The 18471-nt window shown below is 36.5% G+C and overlaps 1 protein-coding gene across 1 annotated transcript; it reads right to left on the bottom strand.

Annotated features, from left to right (window-relative positions):
• Nucleotides 1-13193: 13193 nt before the first annotated feature.
• Nucleotides 13194-16124, bottom strand: LOC145163662 (uncharacterized). The gene is made up of 7 exons (XM_079082465.1): nucleotides 15932-16124; nucleotides 15556-15784; nucleotides 15401-15495; nucleotides 14360-14738; nucleotides 13575-13625; nucleotides 13431-13486; nucleotides 13194-13252 (listed from the first exon to the last, which is right to left on the bottom strand). The coding sequence occupies exons 1-7, from the start codon at nucleotides 16122-16124 to the stop codon at nucleotides 13194-13196; spliced, it is 1062 nt and encodes a 353-aa protein (XP_078938591.1).
• Nucleotides 16125-18471: the final 2347 nt, after the last annotated feature.

Here is an 18471-nt window from a genome sequence, read left to right as displayed (position 1 = left end):
TTTGAATAGTTCAATTACACCTTATGGACTTTATTAAATTAATTGAAGTGTTTAATTAAAAGAGAAGTTTAATAAATTCATAATAACATGGTTTAAGTTTAATTAAATTAAATGTCTAGTTTAATTAAAAGATTAAACCACCTAGGATTTTAAAATTTTAAAATACACCATTATACTATATAAAATTAAAAGTCTAATATATTATATATGTATAAGTTAAAAGTTAGTCTTACCGTTAGTAGGCCTCATTCACGAAGCCGGTCTATAAGGGGGGTATAAGGTTACTACCTATAAAATGTTGATTTAATGGGTGTCCACTCTCACCCACCGCTTCCTTGACTGGTGGAGGGTCGTTAGCCGAACGGGTAGGATAGGACATTAATTCTCATTAAAAGTATAATGAAAATACCAAATAACTAAACACTTATAAATTCCCAATCTTAGTTACTTAGGAAAAATGTGAATTTGGTGCTAACCCATGAAATTGCACTTTGCACTTTGTTAAGTCGTTCGTGGAGCGTGTGTAGTTAACCGACACACTAATCTGGGACTGAAAGTGTGTGGCAAAGGGTAGCTTGATGTTAATCATGGATCAATGGAGTGTGTGTGGTTAACAGGAACATTGATTGGATGATTTGTAACATTAAGTGTACCAAGCTAGTTTGCATGGTTATTCACACCTTGTTTGTGATCCCCGGCATCCCAGTCACAAACTTGAAGGGCATAATCGAGATTAAACATGCCATTGAAAAGTTCAATGAATCTCAAAAGATCTAGGAATTTCAATTCATTTAAAACTTAAAATTCATTTTCGTTTTTCATGGTGGAAATTGGTAAATCGTCATTTACCTACCTTCAAATATTTTGCAATTGGTTTACGGCACCCCTCTTCCGAATTGTAAAATATTGTGTTGGGTCCTAGCCTTAATATTTCATGTTGGGTATTATATTAAGGACTTAAATCAAATAACTTGAATTTCTCCCTTAAAGATGTCTAGTTCTGACAACTATGGTCTTCCCGAATCCTTTGGAAAAAGCTTTGCACATAAACATGATATTCCACAAGACAATCAAGGTGAAATATTAATCCCTTCTTCGTGCTGTAGTGGAACTTCACTTCCTCCACCTCCTCCAATAATTCTCCCTAATCCACATGTTCAAAGACTTGAAAAGTTCAAGGTCACTTAAGCCCTATTGGCAAGCAAACACCAAGATGGAAGGTCTGTGTGTGCACATGTCTTGGAGATGAAGTCACACATTGACAGGTTGGGAATGTTAGGATTCGTTGTGTCGAGGAAGTTGGCTGTTGACTTGGTTCTTGAGTAACTTCCTAAGTCATATAGTGAGTTCATTAAATATTACTATATGACAGACCGCGAAATGTCCCTTATCGATCTTACTTATTTGCTAATTGCTGCTGAATCAGAAATGATTTGGCGCACTGGTAAAGCAAATTTGATTGGAAGATCTAATTCCCAAACTTCCATGGACTTTGACAGTGGAAACATTGGAAGTCCATAAAATATTTCTCTTTCCAAGGGAAAGGGAAAGGCTGAGTCTGAGATGGTCCTGTGTACCATTACCAAAGAGTCCATATGTTTCTATTGCCAAGAGAAGGGGCATTGGTTGCGAAGCTGGCATATCTACCTGAAGGACCACAAGGATGGTAAAGTCAAAATGTTTGACTCTGCTTCAGGTAAGTCTATTATCTAACTCTGTTAAGTTCCTTCTTCGAGATTCTTAATACATGATGTGATAAGATTACATTTTGATGTTTTGTAAGATTGAAGAAGAGAAAGGAAGCTTAAAGAAAAAGCAGGCTGAGTCTGATCGCGAATAGAAGGATTTCCATCGCATGTTTCGATGTTCAGAGTTTTGAGTTGCTGCTTAGGAATTATGATAGATTGCTTAGGAATATTTAGAAACATAGTTTTCATATGTACTTGCATTGTAAGGACAAGATTTTCCGCGTTATATAAATAAAGAAAGAATTTTGATTTTATCTTATTTATATTTCCTTGCAATGGCATTTGTGAAAATTGATGTTTGTATGTTTCTATTTTTAGCAATATGGATTTGATTCTTTCGTTTGTGGTAGTGTCTAAATTTACCAAATAAGGAAAGATTCTCATCACCCAAGTTTCAATTGTCCAGAAACTTGGAATCATGCAACTTGTATTGTATGATGAATGAGAACCTTCATCTTTGAGAAATTAAGACTAATCCCTTGGTCACATGTATATGTGAGTCAAGTGAAGGACTAGGGGATCAGGTACACTTGGTTGTGCACTGGTCAGGTCCACCACAAAGAACGATAAGAGTACTAGTTATGATTTACTAAAAGCTTAGTAAATATGGTTATACTTACAAGATTAAGTGTAATTCTGAATCATTGAAAAAGTTTCAATGTATAGCAGAACGAATAAGAAGAATCAAATTAGGAAGAAAGATAAAAGTTTCTCCAACTGAAAAGTAGGGAGAGTACTTTAGCATCATGTTTTATGATCATCATAATGATTATGAAAACCATATAACAATGGATCCTCTAAGGACATCTTAGTACATTTGCATGGCTAAGAAGAGGAATCGTGAATTGTTGAAATGGTTAAATCAAAAGGTGAGTCATACTTCGTTCCAGAATCAAGTCTTAGAGTTATACTCCAAGATTGTACCTTGAGTGACATAATCTTAAGAAAGGTTTATAACACTTATCAAATGTTGAGTAAAATGTTTCTTACTCTTGTACATTTGAAATTGGTGAGTTGTGATGTCTTGGATTAGACAAAGACCAACTAAGACCAATTAAGTGAAGTGTTTGTCTCGATAAGAAACCGCACTAACTCTTGGATATTTGTTTGTCAAGGAATAGTTCTTTTCAAGAGAATCTTATATGTCAAGAGGTCAGTGGGAGTCTTAAAGATCTTTAAAAGTTTCAAGAACTGATCAAGACTAACCCTATTGTTATTCACTAGCCCACGACTTGAGGTTTTTAACCTATCGTGTTGACATATTCTTATTTCTGTGCCCATTCCAGTTTAAATTGACTATGGATGTGAGTTCTATGAGTGCTAAATTGTTTGCGTAAAAGTTTGGAATTAATGGTAGGCCCTTGAGCTACCAGGTGGCAAGAAATTAAGATTGAACAAGTTCAGTCCATATGATTTTGGGATTTGTCACTAACCTTGTCTTGTGATTATGGTTATGACAAAGTCACATGGATAGGAACACATACACCATAAAATCTAAGTGTTATAAGGTTTCTATCCAATTAATGAAAATGATTGTGAGGAAACACTTTCACTGAGTAGATTTTAAAGAGTTAGCAATTGTCATATTTGCATTCTCAAATTCGATTATGATTACGACATCCCTCTTCATAGTTCGAATTGTGAGAAATGGCAAATAGTTTAAACATTCGTAACTTATTGTTGTAAGTTCTAAAATAAGTTTAGAGACACATATGGACTTTCTAATAAAAGGTGTATGAGCTTAGATAAAGGCTTATCGAAGCATCTCGTATCAGAAATCTGAACTTTGGTAAGAAAGTCAACAAGTATTGATTTCTAGAAGTCCAGCTGATTTCTGGGTACATGTCAAAGCTAGTAGGAACATAAGTGTTATGCTAGTAAGAAAATAATTATTATGCTAGTGGGAGCATAATTATTATGGTAAGTGTTGCGAGTTAGCAATGTTAATTATAGAAAACAAAGGTTTCAATTCGTAAAGTTGCAGGGTTTGAAAAGTTGTTTTGCTATAATTAAGGGAGAGGAACTTATACTTCATTTCAATTCTAAAAGTATAGATTGAGATTTTAATCAAATTTAGTCAAGGACATATATGAATGCTAAGTTGAAAAGATTCGACATAAGGAAATTCTGTATATGGAAATGTTATAGCGAGGGACTGGTAATGTATCATGTCTTTATGTAAGACATTATGAATCGTGTCCCATATGCTTCGGATATAGGATCGATTGCATATGCTATAATATTCACCTGTTCTAATTTTCCAAATGCCTAGGGCATTAAGAGGGAAAAATGACAAGAACCGGATATGACTAAAGTTATTAAGCAATTGTCAAGGTTTGCCAAAGATTGGTTGCTTATGGACAATTGGAAGTATAGTAATGAATGGACCATATTGATATAATTCTGAATAGATAGGATTCTATTAAGAATGGATAGTAATATGGAAATTATGGAAAAGTTTCCATAATAGGAGTTGGATATCAAGAATCTATGAGTAAGTTAGAAACTTTTATGCAAGAAGGATGTTCAAAGGAATTTGCTTTGAATATGAGACTTCGTATCTATGAAATTGTCTAGTAACAATCTCCAATGGAAAGTTTTGTAATTGGCAAAGTCTCTGTGACTTGTGTACATAGTCATTACAAAAGGATCTCTGCATATAAGCTTAGAATCTAACAGATTACAGTAAGTGGCAAGGACTTGGTATTCTTACACTTACGATAAGGATTTGGAATTGTGAAATGAGTGTCATTGGAAATGTTTACAATTGATCTATTTCACAAAGTAAGGACCATAGGTAAACATAGTGTGCATGCCTGGAGAATGGGATGACTATTGTTTTAATTCAAGTATTAAGTTGATCTATCGAAACATTATACAATGAATAATGTGTAATCAATATGGTGATTAAATAAAAGGTGTTTTATTTATATTTAAAAGTTTTGAAACCATATTGGATTCAATTATTATTGTGTTTCACTTCACATGTTTTGAGTTCCCGAATAATAAGATTATTCAATTCATCCACAGTTGATCATACTTTGGAAGTAGGTATTGAAGCTAGACTGTCATGAATGGGTCTGTAGATTGTCTAAAGGCGTTTAGACATAGCACAAGTTTGCTGCAGTGTTCATGAGTACTTCTGGAATAAGATTTGAGTATTGGATTAAACCCACGCTCATTTGAATCACTTCATGGATTTTATCACGAGTGATCATGAGACGATAATATCTTATATTCTTGAAACCAAGACATGTGAGTTGTAGTTTACAAGTCGGTTTCATTTTGACATTTGTAAACGCACCAGTAACTTGGTGTTATAAAACATATTGTTGTGTATGATTACAAGAAAGCATTTGTGTCGAAGTTTATCCATTCCTTTTACCCAATGTGGGATAAAAGCGATATTTGTTGGCCCCTCGATGATTTAGTGATGACAAACCTAAGCGCTTGGCCAAGCCTGGACTGATTTGATCTGTTCAATTAATCGGTCGTCATAAATCAGAAATCGGGAAACAACACATGAACAGAGAGAATGATTATAATCCATGTCTCAGTTCATACGATATCTATAACGGAGGAATATATGATCCCTTATCTAATGGACGCGTCATTGACTGGGTCAGAGTTCGACAACGGATTTTAAGAGCTACGATTGCTAGTTGGGATTTTGGAGTCATACTTGCAATAATAGTTATTAGACTTATCCAAGTGGGAGAATGTTGTATTAGGTGTCTAAGCCCATAACTATAATTGGTATGTACTTGACCCGAGAGTAGCATGGTCCATTTGGGTTGCCTTCACCAGAACAATCTGATAGGATGGATATTTGAGAAAGAGGTTATTTATGATTTATTAATATATTACAAGTATAATATATTAACTTGAAATCATATTATTTAATTAATATTGATCAATAATTAATTTGGAATTAATTTAGTGATCAAAAGAGACTAATTAAATTAACGGGGATTGATTATGTAAATCAGTGATATATATTGTTTGGGCTATTGATCCATGATGTGCTAAGTTTACGTAAGTATCCATAAGAGTTAGCCCACATGAGATATGGATCATAACCCAAGTGTATGGATTTGGGTTTACCCATGACTCTTGGAATCCTACAATATATATATGTTATCCCTTAGCCAAAATTGATACACCAAAGAGTTCTAGGAAGAGAGAAAACTGATTTTGGAGTATCTAACCTCTCTCTCAAAGTCCTCCTTTGTTCATGGTGTTTATAAACCATTTGAGGCATCACACTTAAGGTGCTAAGCTCTTGAAAGGCCAAAACTACAAACTACATCAAGAGGTATTCATCTAACTTGGTTTTTATGTTGTATATCGTCTATTGTATGCCAGTTAGGATGTATGCTTTGGAAAATTGAAAATGCATGTATAATTAGAGAAAACATAGATCCAAAGCATCTAGGGTTGCATGTACACCATAAGAGTGTTATAATGCTTAAAACCCAACATGTACATGCTAGCGTTTGTTATATATGTTTTGATTGTATGCTTATAGGTGTTTTGAGGCGGTAATGATTTGTGTTGGAGGCCAACATACCCAGGGCGGCCCAGATAGACTGAAGGCCCAATGGGGCGTACCAGTCAGGCCAAATTCCCGGAGAACGGTCCAGACAGGCTGAAGGCCCGGTAGGGCGGACCAGACATGCTGAAGGTTCTGAGAGTGGGCCATATAGATTGAAGGCCCGGTGAGGGCTGTCCAATCATATTGCAGAATCTATATGTATGTTGTTTTTTATGATATGGTTATGGTTTGTATGATGTTGGTATTTTGGGGGAGCTCAATAAGCTTCGGGCTTATAATTTTGGATTTTGTTTCAGGTACTTCGGATGATCGCGGGAAGGCGAAGTCTTGATCGTGCACCTCCTCAGATTTTATGATTTTGATTTCTGGGATACTCTGATATGAAACTATTTTGAAAACATTTTGTAATAAATAATGGTTTTTGGATGCTTGAAAAAGTTTTAAAATTTCATGAATTTTATGGATGTTACACTATTGGTGCTATCTTTCCAAAGGAAGACTTGAAGATCTAGCTTGTTGTATTCGATTACAACAAAGGTATGTGTTCTAGTTCTTGTAAATATTGATTATACATAGATTAGTTGATTGCTTCATAAGTATGTTTCTATAATGAGATAAGACATTGATTTATAGGTTGCATGTACCCATAAATTGTTTTATGTTAATTCCATTATGCAAATCTTATCTTGTAACCTAGAAAACCCATCAATAAGCACTTCTTTAAAAGACATGCATTGTCTTGATGAGTTGGGTCGCAGAAGCCTGGAGGCTGATGCATGCAAACAGTCTCATGAAGATTTCCATGTAAGAAGGTGTTATTTACATCAATCTGGTGGATAGGTCACTAGCGGGAGACAACGATGCTCAAGATGGACCCGAGGGTAGCCGGTTTAACAACATGACTAAGAGTCTCATCGCAAGATACCCAGTATTTGGTTTTTTTCCGTTCATGACGAGACAAAATTTATACTTTTAAAGAGAACCATTTTCTTTGTATTTCTTATTAAATAACCACATAGAACAATATTGGCCATGAGAGGCATCAGAACAAGTTTCCAAGTTTCATTAGAAATAAGAGCATTAAATTCATCCTGCGTGGAAATGGTCTGATTAGTGTTACAAAGGGCATGGTGGTAAGATTTAATTAGGAGTGTGTGAATCAGTGTAAACATAAAGGTTTAGACGGTCAATGAATTTGGTGATGTTGTGACGAAGTATGCTGATCATGAGATGACTCATAGGAGGGGGTAGGAAGATTGGGAGAGCCAGCATGAGAAACCGAAGGGTTGAGGACCCCTCGGTATTGACATGGTGGGGGGCAGGAGAGATTTTGGAGTTGAGGGTAGGGGTGGAAGTAGAGGGAAATTTGTGAAAAGATCGAGAAATAGAGGAAAGATCATATCAGTGATCAAGGAAGGAATAGGAGGGACATTGACCCAAGTAATTGATCAGTAAGTAAAAGACGTATTGTCAAAAATAACGTGACGAAATATGATGATCATACAAGAGGAAAGATCAAGACAGCAATACCCATGATGGTGATATGGGTAATCAAGGAAAACACATGAAGTTTATAAGGTGTCAGAATATAAGGGTAGAAAAGTCATACAAAAACATGATGATTCGTATAGGTTGGAGATTTATGCAATAGTTTGGTGAAGGATATTTAATTTTGGACTGATGTAGATAGGGTTATGTTTAAGAGGTGATTAGCCATATGAAGAGCCTCAACCAAATAAGTAGGTGGTAAGTAGGCTTGGAATAAAAGAGTGTGTATGGCAATATTAACGATGCATATCATATGTTCTGACATGTCATTTTGTTGTGATTTTCAGGGGGCAAGAGAAGTGAAATGAGATGCCATTTTGGTAAAATAAGAAATGAAATTAGTGATTGCCATACTCGCCCCCGTGATCACATTCAAACGACTAAATCTCACATTTGATTTGATTTTTGACATAGGCACAAAAAAGAGATATTTCTCAAAAACTTTAGATTTATTTCTAAGAGGATAAACCCACTAAAAATAAGAGTAATAATCCAAAAAATAAGACATAATATTTAATCCCACTAACACTCGTAATTGGCGAAGTCCACAAATTCAAATGAACAATAGCAAAAGTTGTAGTGAAAGACGAAAAAGGTAATCTAACATGGTTACTAAGATGACATGAATCTCATGAAACAATACTACTGTTTTATTACAAGATAAAAATTTATTGGAAATTAAAGATTGGAGCACACAAGGGTCAGGATGACCGAGGTGTTGATGCCATAAAAAAGGACTGCATGAAAGGAGATCCATACGAGTGGAAGACTTGGATGACCAAGGCTACAAGTCACCAGAGTTATCTGATCTAAGAATAATCTGTTTTGTGATGAGATCCTTCACACAAAAACCACAAATATAAAATTCAATGGAAACATTATTGTCAGTGGTGAATTTATGATAATATATAATATTTTTTAATAATGATTAGAGTAACGAGAACATGGTGAAGGTGTAAGGCTCGGTGGTGAGAATAGAGAGTCTTACGATTGGTGTAGGTAGCATGTATTTTGGAACCATTGCCAATAAGAACCGAATTAAAAATGCTTGTATTTCTAAGAGAATTGAGAATACCTGAGTCCAAGGCAAGGTGAGAAGTGGACCCCGAGTCCATATACCTCGCGTTGTCGGGTGGACCGGAAATCGACATGGTATTAAATGCTTGTGTCAAATCGGTAGCTTGATCTTGCGAAGCAGGTGGGAACCATCACCAGCGGATATGATATGTGGCTGATGAGGGGGTAGTGGTGGCATTGGAGAGGTGGGTGATGTGAAAAATAATTACGCACTAGTTTTATCCTACTAATGTAACTACTTTCTACCTAAGGCAGTGTACCTTGTTGTAAATAGTATATCACAATAGACAAGTATCAAACACAGGGAACAATATTATTAACTAATTTTTACCTACTATTAACTAAATTACTAAGAAATTTAGAAAAATGTTTTTTCTCTAGTTTTATAAGACTAGAAACTTAATTAACTACGCTAAACTAACAATTAAGTAACACAATTATCAAACTAAAGCAGGAAACAAAAAGAAACGATTTAAACCAAGGTATTTTAGAGACTTTTGTTTAGCTTCAATTTGCTTGCTATTATGGTTGATTTATGGAAGTGCAATGGATTAATGTTCAATTGGTTATGGATTCCTAAGATGACCAAGTTAATGTTCACTAACTTAATCCTTTAGCAAACAAGTTCATTCATATGGTGATCAAGCGGATAAACTAAAAAGCTCACTAGTGTTCAGTTCGAGTTAAATTAGATTTATAATAGATTGATCAAATTGGTTAATTGATTCAATTCAATATATGATTGGTCATCATATATTAGCTCCTACAATTATTTACCCACTTTTCTATCTAACCCTAGGTTTTAGTTCAAAACTCTAGTCCTACAATTTTTGCAATCCACAAAGATCATAAGATTCAAGTTCAATTAAGAAAGATAGTCATACAAATATAATTAAACTCAGCAATAAATAGGTAAAGCAGTTATCATAATCATAGAAGGTTCTTTAATAAGCTAAATTAACGAATAACCAATAAAAACTTAATCCTACCATAAATCAAACCATAGATAGTCAAGTAAATCTACACCAAACGAAAGTCATAGGGTTTTAGCCCATGATTTCAGCAACTAAAGTCAGAAAAACAAATTTCATACGCAAAGACATGATTAAACTAGAATAGAAAATCGTAATTAAGAGTTTATTGCCTTAATGCTCTCAATTCCCAAGCTACAATCGATTTCTTCACTTCCAAGCTTCAATTCCGATCCTTGGCCTTCAAGAATCGTTAATAACTCCCAACAAAAGTTCCCAATTTGGAGAATAATGACATCTATTTATAGTTTCCTGAAAAACGGACCACCACGACGTGGTAAGGCCACCACGACGTGGTCTTCATAGTTATCCTGTATTCAACAAGTCTTCGAAGTCAATCGGGAAATCAAGACACCACGTCATGGGGATGTCACCACAATGTGTTGAGTGTATTTTTCTTCATTAATAGTCTTCATTCAAATTCCTTAGCTTCCAGCTTCCAACTTCCTTTCTGCTCCAAGCATATCTTTTACCCCTACAACAAAATACATAACAAATTAAGTACCTTTTGTTCTATAAAGGGCATAAAAGTAATTAAAAATATTAAGATATGATGTACAATTATATGTATAGATATGCACATATCAAAATACCCCAAACTTATTATTTGCTTGCCCCCAAGCAAATTGATTTTTTTATTGTCTCACCAATATCGCATAGAACAATCCATTTCAAACCTAGCCATTATCCCAAGACCGAAATGCATGTATTTGTGTCTTTAATTCCTAAAAATATCCCATTCCTAAATACTCAAAATCCATATGAACCTTCACCCCTTAGCTTATACGACACTCATTTTTGCAACCCTCCGAATCCATCCCCATAAATCTTTCTTAACCTCAATGTATTTTTGGTTAAACTACCAATCATAAATAAACTCTAGAAAGAATTACAACTTGATACCACAATGGAGCTCTTTGGAATTCATCTATTCTTTGATGTTTGTCTTTCAATTCTTTGAGTTCACCACCTTTTTGTTTGATCTTTGGTATCTTCAAATTTTATAATTTCTTTAGAAATTTTGATCTTTGGATTTCATACTTTGACAGCTCCAAAATTCTTACAACTTTTTGGTAATTTTTCTCTTTTTTTTTCTTAATAGCTCACTTTTTTTTTCACTCAAAGTCCTACATGCTTAGGCAAGGAGCTTAACGTCAACCTTTATTCGTTAGAGGCATTAGTCTAACTACAATGACTAAATAAGCTCTCCTGGATGGATTTCAGGTATAAGCTGCAGAGCTTGTTACATCATATAAGCTACGAGATTACCTTTCATACCTCATGACTTTTCACTAGGAAATGGGAAGCCACAAATACACTATAACATGTGTTGGCTCGGGTAAACATTTGGGCTCTCATCGGATCATCCCATCCAATACTAGCAGGAATTTTAATTAGCTAGGTTTTCCTAAATTAAACTATTGTTTCAAGTCTATATGAATGCAAAATTTTGAAAACTAGCAACGCAACATTTTGAAAAATCAAATGCTTTTTTCTCTAATGTTATTAATATACCCCCTACCCCACACTTAATTCATGCAATGACCTCATTACATGCTATGCAAAACATAAAATTAAAAAGGGAGAAAAATGAACAGACTCCCTGGGATAGAAGATGCATCTTGACTCGTGTTGCATGTGTGTAGGATAGCTTGCTCAAAAGTGTGGAAACGGAAATGGTTGACCGCTACAGAACGTGACTCAAAGACTTGGACACTTATACTTCAGAATGTATATGATTAGACTCGAATAATCTGACTCGAGAAGGCACCACCTCGTGGTAAAAAGGAACACATCGTGGTGGGCTTTGTGGAATAATTTTTTCATTTTCTGACTGCGACACCACGTCGTGGTGTAGGGTACCATGTCGTGGTGGGAATAAAATGTAAAAAATTTATGCTTTCTGCAGCAGAATTCTTCAATAAACTTTAGTGCCAATAAAGATAAACATTTCGGTGATGTGACTCTTCACTCATTTGATGAAAATAACACTCCAAATGCTCAACTCTCGCTTCTGTTGCAGTTTCTCTAATCTTTCTCTAAAATTCATCAATCTCTTGCCAAGACAACCCTTCACTTGGACTCAAAAATTCCTGGGAATCTAAAGAAAAGAAAAGTGATAAAACTAGGAAACAAATTTAAACAACCAAATAAAAAGATAATTATCCAAAACAACTACACCAAACAAACCAAAATAAAAAACAAAATAAAAAAAACATGTCTTAAAACCACTTGCAAGAAAAGGATAGAAATATTTCATTCCTTATCATCATCAGGACCACCACCTCCACTTCCACTAGCTCGTCCCTGTCGCTCTCGCCACAACTCTTCCCAACTAGGAACGAACGGATATGTAGCTGGAAAATCATCGGGTTGATTGAAGTGCATTTGTTGCATGATGAAATCCAAACTCATATTCGTATAATTGACACCTCGTGCCAAGTTGTCTTGGAATTTCCTCAAAGCCATATTGTATAGATCCATCGAGAGCTCATCCTCGGTCGGGATTACTGAGGCTCATCTTCACCGACATCACTACCTCTCTGTAGTACCCTTCGACCGGGTTGGTTGCGGGGCGTATCATTAGGAATGGAAAATTTACCAAACCCATTATTAACCACAATATTAGCCTGTTTTCACAGAAGAGGAGAAAAAGCTTTTTGAGGCTCGATTGTAAAAAAAATGGCTTCACGCTTGTCAAGAATGCCAAAAGACGGTGCAATCTGGTTGATCAACATCCTGCCATATAAAGGAGAACCGCGACGATCCTTACACGCCCTGAATGATAGACATTCTACCAAAAGAAACGGGATGTCCACATATATATCAGGTGTGATGAGGGACCATAAGAAAAACACATCAAACGTTGGGCCCTTGTCCCCCTCCTCCTGCCTTTGATTTATGGTATTCGTGATTAACCTGTGCAGGAGGCGATGAAGAGGTGACCGGATCTCGCTTTATTATGTGGTCCCCTTGTTGTATGTGCCATTTGCAGTGGTCGGCCAATAGGTATCATCTTTGAATCCGTCAGTGGTTCGGATGCTACCTGTAATAAACTCAATATAGGATTCCGTATGCACTTCGGACGGGAGATAAATCTCCGTCCTCATCGCGAACTCGGCAAGGCTTAGCTCTCACTTTTCTCCTCCTAGACAAAACTTAAGATTTCCGTCCTCGAGCGCACCAATTTTCCTTCTAAATGAAACCGTTGCTAAAAACTCGATCACCAATTCCTTATAGACAATCTCTTGGATCTAGAACAGCCTCCTCCACGCCATACACATAAATCTTCCCTGCACCCCATCAAAAGATTTAACCAAAAATAATTCAATGCCTTCTAACAACCCAACTTGCTCTATCCACCGCTAATCAACTACAGCTGGTGCATGAACTTTCCGTTGTTTCATCCACTCAAGCCTTCTGTTCCATTTTGAAAGCACCCCGAGACTCACGATACGAGGGAAAGTGTACCAAGGGAAGTCGGGTCGACCTCCGGGTTGGTTCCTCCGTGATCGGCTAGACATAACCTGTAAAAGAAACCAAAACAACAAACTAAGAAACAATATGCAAGTTTAGAAATAAAAAACAAACAGATTAAACTCAATAATTACTGACCACGACGAAGACCACGACGAGTCGTCGTGGTCGACGAATTGGTCGAGTAATCTGTGCAATTTCGAAACAAAATCAAGCCATATTCAACTGTAATCAAGTCAAGGGTTTGTTTAGGGCATATCATCGAGTAAGTTGAAGCAAAAATCCAAGTCTAAACATGAAAAACAAGTCCGATATTTGCAAAAAATCGGAACCGTAACTATAGTAATAGCCCCAAATACGGTTTCAAATCAGTAAATACTCAACATGAATACCAGAATACTCGATTATAACTAAGAAAATAGCATAACAATGTTACCTTGTTGGTAGAAGAAATTGAAAAAAGTGAAGAAATCGGTGAAGGTTCTTCATGGGGAGAACAACACGGCGAGGAGACGAAGTGGGTAGTGAAAAAGTAAGAAAATTTTTGACTGTGAGAATAAAAACCCTTAATTTTGACTGAAGTTAAACCGACAACATGTCGTGTTGTTTCATTGAAAATCGCGAATTGGTTTTCTAGAAAGTCTCCACGTTGTGGTGAAAAGTACCACGTCGTGGTGTGAAAAATAGTTTCACTTTGGTCAAATTTTTATTAAAATGTCCACCCCACACTCATTCCATGCTATTCCCCACATCGAAATCCAAATAAAAATTTAGAGGAGTGAAAGAACAAAAATAAAGCAAAAATAAAGCAAAAATAAAGAAAATAAAAGAAAAGAAAAGAAAATGCAAACTCTAAACCACAAGTTGTCTCCTGCAAGCGCTTCTTTTTGAGGAGTCATGAGCTGGACTCCTTCCCGCTTCACGTCGATTCGGCTCGTGCGAATTTCAGAATTTCCCCCTCTTTTTCTTCATTTGGCATGCCTTCTTCGTAATGCTTTACCCTATGTCCATTAACCTTGAAGGGAGTTCCGTATCTTGATATTAACTCAATGGCTCCATGTGGGAAAATTTGTTTAACAATAAATGGCCCATCCCACCGAGTTTGTAGGTTCCCGGGAAAAAGATTTAATCTTGAATTAAAAAGTAGAACTTTTTGCCCCTCGTGAAAGTCCTTGTGTCCTCTTAGCCTAACATCATGCCATTTCTTTGTTTTATCTTTGTAGATCAAGGAGCTAGTGTATTCTTCATTTCTTAATTCTTTAAGAACATTTAATTGCATAAAACGGTTGATACGAAGTTCAGCTAATTCAAAGTTACAAATTTTCAATGCCCAAAACGCTTTATGTTCAATTTCAACCGGCAAGTGGCGATTTTTTCCATATACCAACGTATATGGTGTAGTACCAATAGGTGTTTTAAATGTCGTGCGAAATGACTATAGTGCATCGTCAAGCTTTTCTGACCACTCTTTTTTATTTCCTCCAACCGATCTTTCCAATATCCTTTTTAATGCCCGGTTTGTGACTTCGGTTTGTCCACTCGTTTGAGGATGATATGGTGTTGAAAATATATGATGTACACCATATTTTTGTAAGACCTTTGATAACTGATCGTTTGCAAAGTGAGTACCCCGATGACTAATAAGAGATTTTGGGACACCAAATCTTGAAAATAACTTTTTAAGAAAACGCATCACTACTTAAGCATCATTTGTAGGTAATGCTTGTGCCTCTGCCCATTTAGATACGTAGTCGACCGCAACTAATATATATTCATTTCCTCTTGAAATTGGAAAAGGTCCCATAAAGTCGATTCCCCAAATATCTAATATCTCACAAACTTGGATGCTATTTTGGGGCATCTCGTTTCGGGAGGAAATGTTTCCCGTCCTTTGGCATGAATCATATTCTTTGACAAATCGGGTTGCATCTTTAAAAATTGTCGGCCAATAAAGAATCAAATACCTTTTTTTGCCGTGTTCTGTGCTCCATGATGTCCTACGGTGGGCCCGCTATGGAAATGTTTCAATATCTCGAGACTTTCTTTCCCGTACACACATCTTATTATAATTCAATCCACACAACTTCTAAATAGGTATGGATCATCCTAAAAGTAGTACTTGACTTCTGAAAGTAGTTTCTTCTTTTGTTGTCGAGTCAATTTTTTGGGAAGGTAATCACTAGCAAAGAAGTTGGCTATATCCGCATAGCAAGGTACATCTCCCACGATCACCATCAAATATTCTTCGGGAAAGTCGTCTCCAATCTTGTTGTCTTCCAACTCTTCCAAGTGCAGGTTTTCTAATCTTGACAAGTGATCGGCCGCCACGTTTTCCATTCCCTTTTTATCTTTTATTTCAATGTCAAATTATTGTAAAAGCAATACCCATCGTATCAATCTTGGTTTGGCATCATGTTTAGTAAAAAGATACTTAAGGGCAGAATGGTCAGTAAACATAATTGTTTTAGATAAAACTAAGTATTGGCAGAATTTACCAAAAGCATAAACCACAAAAAGAAGCTCCTTTTCTGTAGTAGTATAATTCTCTTGGGTGGGGTTAAGAGCCTTTATTGCATAGTAGATGGGCTGAAAATGCTTATCAACCCTTTGTCCCAAAACAACTCCAACTGCATAGTCACTAGCATTACACATTAGCTCAAAAGGGAGATTCCAATTTGGGGCGATCATGATAGGGGTACTAGTCAATTTCTCTATTAGTAATTGAAAGGCTTCAAGGCATTCTTTAGATAAGTCAAATGTAGCATCCTTCAAGAGAAGTTGGGTCAATGGCCTTGTGATTTTCGAGAAGTCCTTGATGAATCAGCGGTAAAATACTACATGGCCTAGAAAACTTTTCACCCCTTTTACATTTGTTGGAGGTGGCAACTTTGCTATAGTATCTAACTTTGCGCGGTCCACCTATATCCCCAATTTTGAGACTTTGTGTCCCAATACAATCCCTTATTTGACCATAAAGTGGCATATCTCCCAATTGAAGACCAAGTTGGTCTTTTCACAACTGCAAGCATTAGATCAAGTTTAGACAAACAATCTTCAAAGGAGGAACCAAAACCCGAGAAATCATCCATGAAAACCTCCATAAAATTTTCAATCATGTCGCGGAAGATGGCCATCATGCATCTTTGGAATGTGGCTGGTGTGTTGCATAATCCAAATGGCATTCTTATATATGCAAAAGTTCCACTTGGTCAAGTGAATGTGGTTTTTTCTTGGTCTTAAGGATCGATAGGAATTTGGAAGTATCACGAAAAACCATCTAAAAAACAATAGTAGACATGACCGGATAGTCTTTCGAGCATTTGATCAATAAAAGGTAAGGGAAAATGGTCTTTGCATGCATCATCGTTTAGCATACGATAATCGATGCAAACATGCCAACCGGTTACCGTTCTTGTTGGAATGAGCTCGTTCTCTTCGTTGGTGACTACTGTCATTCCTCCTTTTTTGGGTACCACGTGCACCAGACTCACCCATTGGCTATCCGATATCGAATAAATAATGCCAACATCCAAAAGTTTTAGCACCTCTTTCTTCACTACTTCTTGCATGTTCGGGTTTAGTCATCTTTGGCGTTGCACCACTGGCTTAGCCCCTTGTTTTAAGTTGATTTTGTGCGAACAATAGGCAGGACTAATTCCTTTGATGTCGGTAATCTTCCATGCTATGACCATTTGTCTTTTCTTGAGTACTTCCACTAGGCTTTATTTTTCATGTTTTGCGAGATGTTTTTGTTTTCCTTCTTCCAAAAATGTATACTCCAGATGTTCGGGTAAAGCTTTGAGCTCGATTGTAACGCCTGTTTATTTAAATAAACAAATAAATTAATTAATGAATGACTCGTAGCCCTAAAATTTATAATTATATAGCAAGGTGTTGGTTTTGGGAAGCCAAATGTCATAAGCTGGATTATTCGGGGGTAAAATGTAAGTTCGGATTTAATTTGTAAGTATTTATGAAGGCAGTGACTAAATGGTAACTTCTGGGGACTTCATTTGAAGAGATTTTGAGGCTAAGGGGCTGTTTGGTAAACTTGGGATCGGATTTGTGAGGAATTATGGAAGCAGGGGTGAAATTGGTAAATTTCGTACCTAAGTTGTAATGGATTTTTAATGTTGGGGTTTAATGGGTAAATATAGGATTTGATTGGAAAAGGATCCTATGGGGAGGGACTAAACTTGTATAATGAGCAAAGTTTTGATGTAACATCCCAAATTTCACGTCCAAAAATTTCATTTTTAAATCAATACTTTGGAAAACATTTGTGAATAAACATCGTTTGATCATATCATTTCATAAACATATTTCGTGTCTGAAAACCAAAACATAAAAACAACCATAATGTCAGAGTACAAAATCCCAGAATAACTTATGGTGCGGAAAACATTGTGCGTGTATGATGTGCCGCTACCGCGCCAGCTCCTTCCCCTTTGATGAAGAGGTACCTGAAAACAAAACTGTAACTGTAAGCACGAAGCTTAGTGAGTTCCCCCATTGTACCACATACCATACAAACACATAGCATACATACTGCCGGGCAATTCTGGGGTGCCCGACCTACCCGATACGGCCATTCTGGGGTGCCGACCTACCCGTGTCAAGCCATTCTGGGGTGCTGACCTACCCATGTCAAGCCATTCTGGGGTGCTGACCTACCCATGTCAAGCCATTCTGGGGTGCTGACCTACCCGTTGGTCCTAACAACCGAACTTGGGGCTATTCCCCTCCTACTACCACTATCTCATATAACATAGCATGCCAGCATATAAACATATCATCACATGCTGTCAGACATATCTGGGGTGTCTAACCTACCCTTCGGTCCTTACAACCGAACTCTACTACTATCACTTATAACATATCATGCCAGCATATAACATATCAGGTAGTAGCAAAACTAGATGATATCACAAAGACAATCACCTAACATACAACTCCTACTGGTGGGCCGGCATTGTGGCCGTAGACCCACCGCTACTGGAAGGTAACTCACCTCGTAGTAGCTGCTGATCTGTGC

The sequence above is a fragment of the Lactuca virosa genome, chromosome 3 (assembly GCF_052849685.1).
Source record: "Lactuca virosa cultivar CGN04683 chromosome 3, Lactuca_virosa_CGN04683_v6, whole genome shotgun sequence".
NCBI classification, from domain to species: domain Eukaryota; kingdom Viridiplantae; phylum Streptophyta; class Magnoliopsida; order Asterales; family Asteraceae; genus Lactuca; species Lactuca virosa.
The sequence above is the reverse complement of the archived record's forward strand: the minus strand, read 5'-3'. Positions and strand labels throughout refer to the sequence as shown.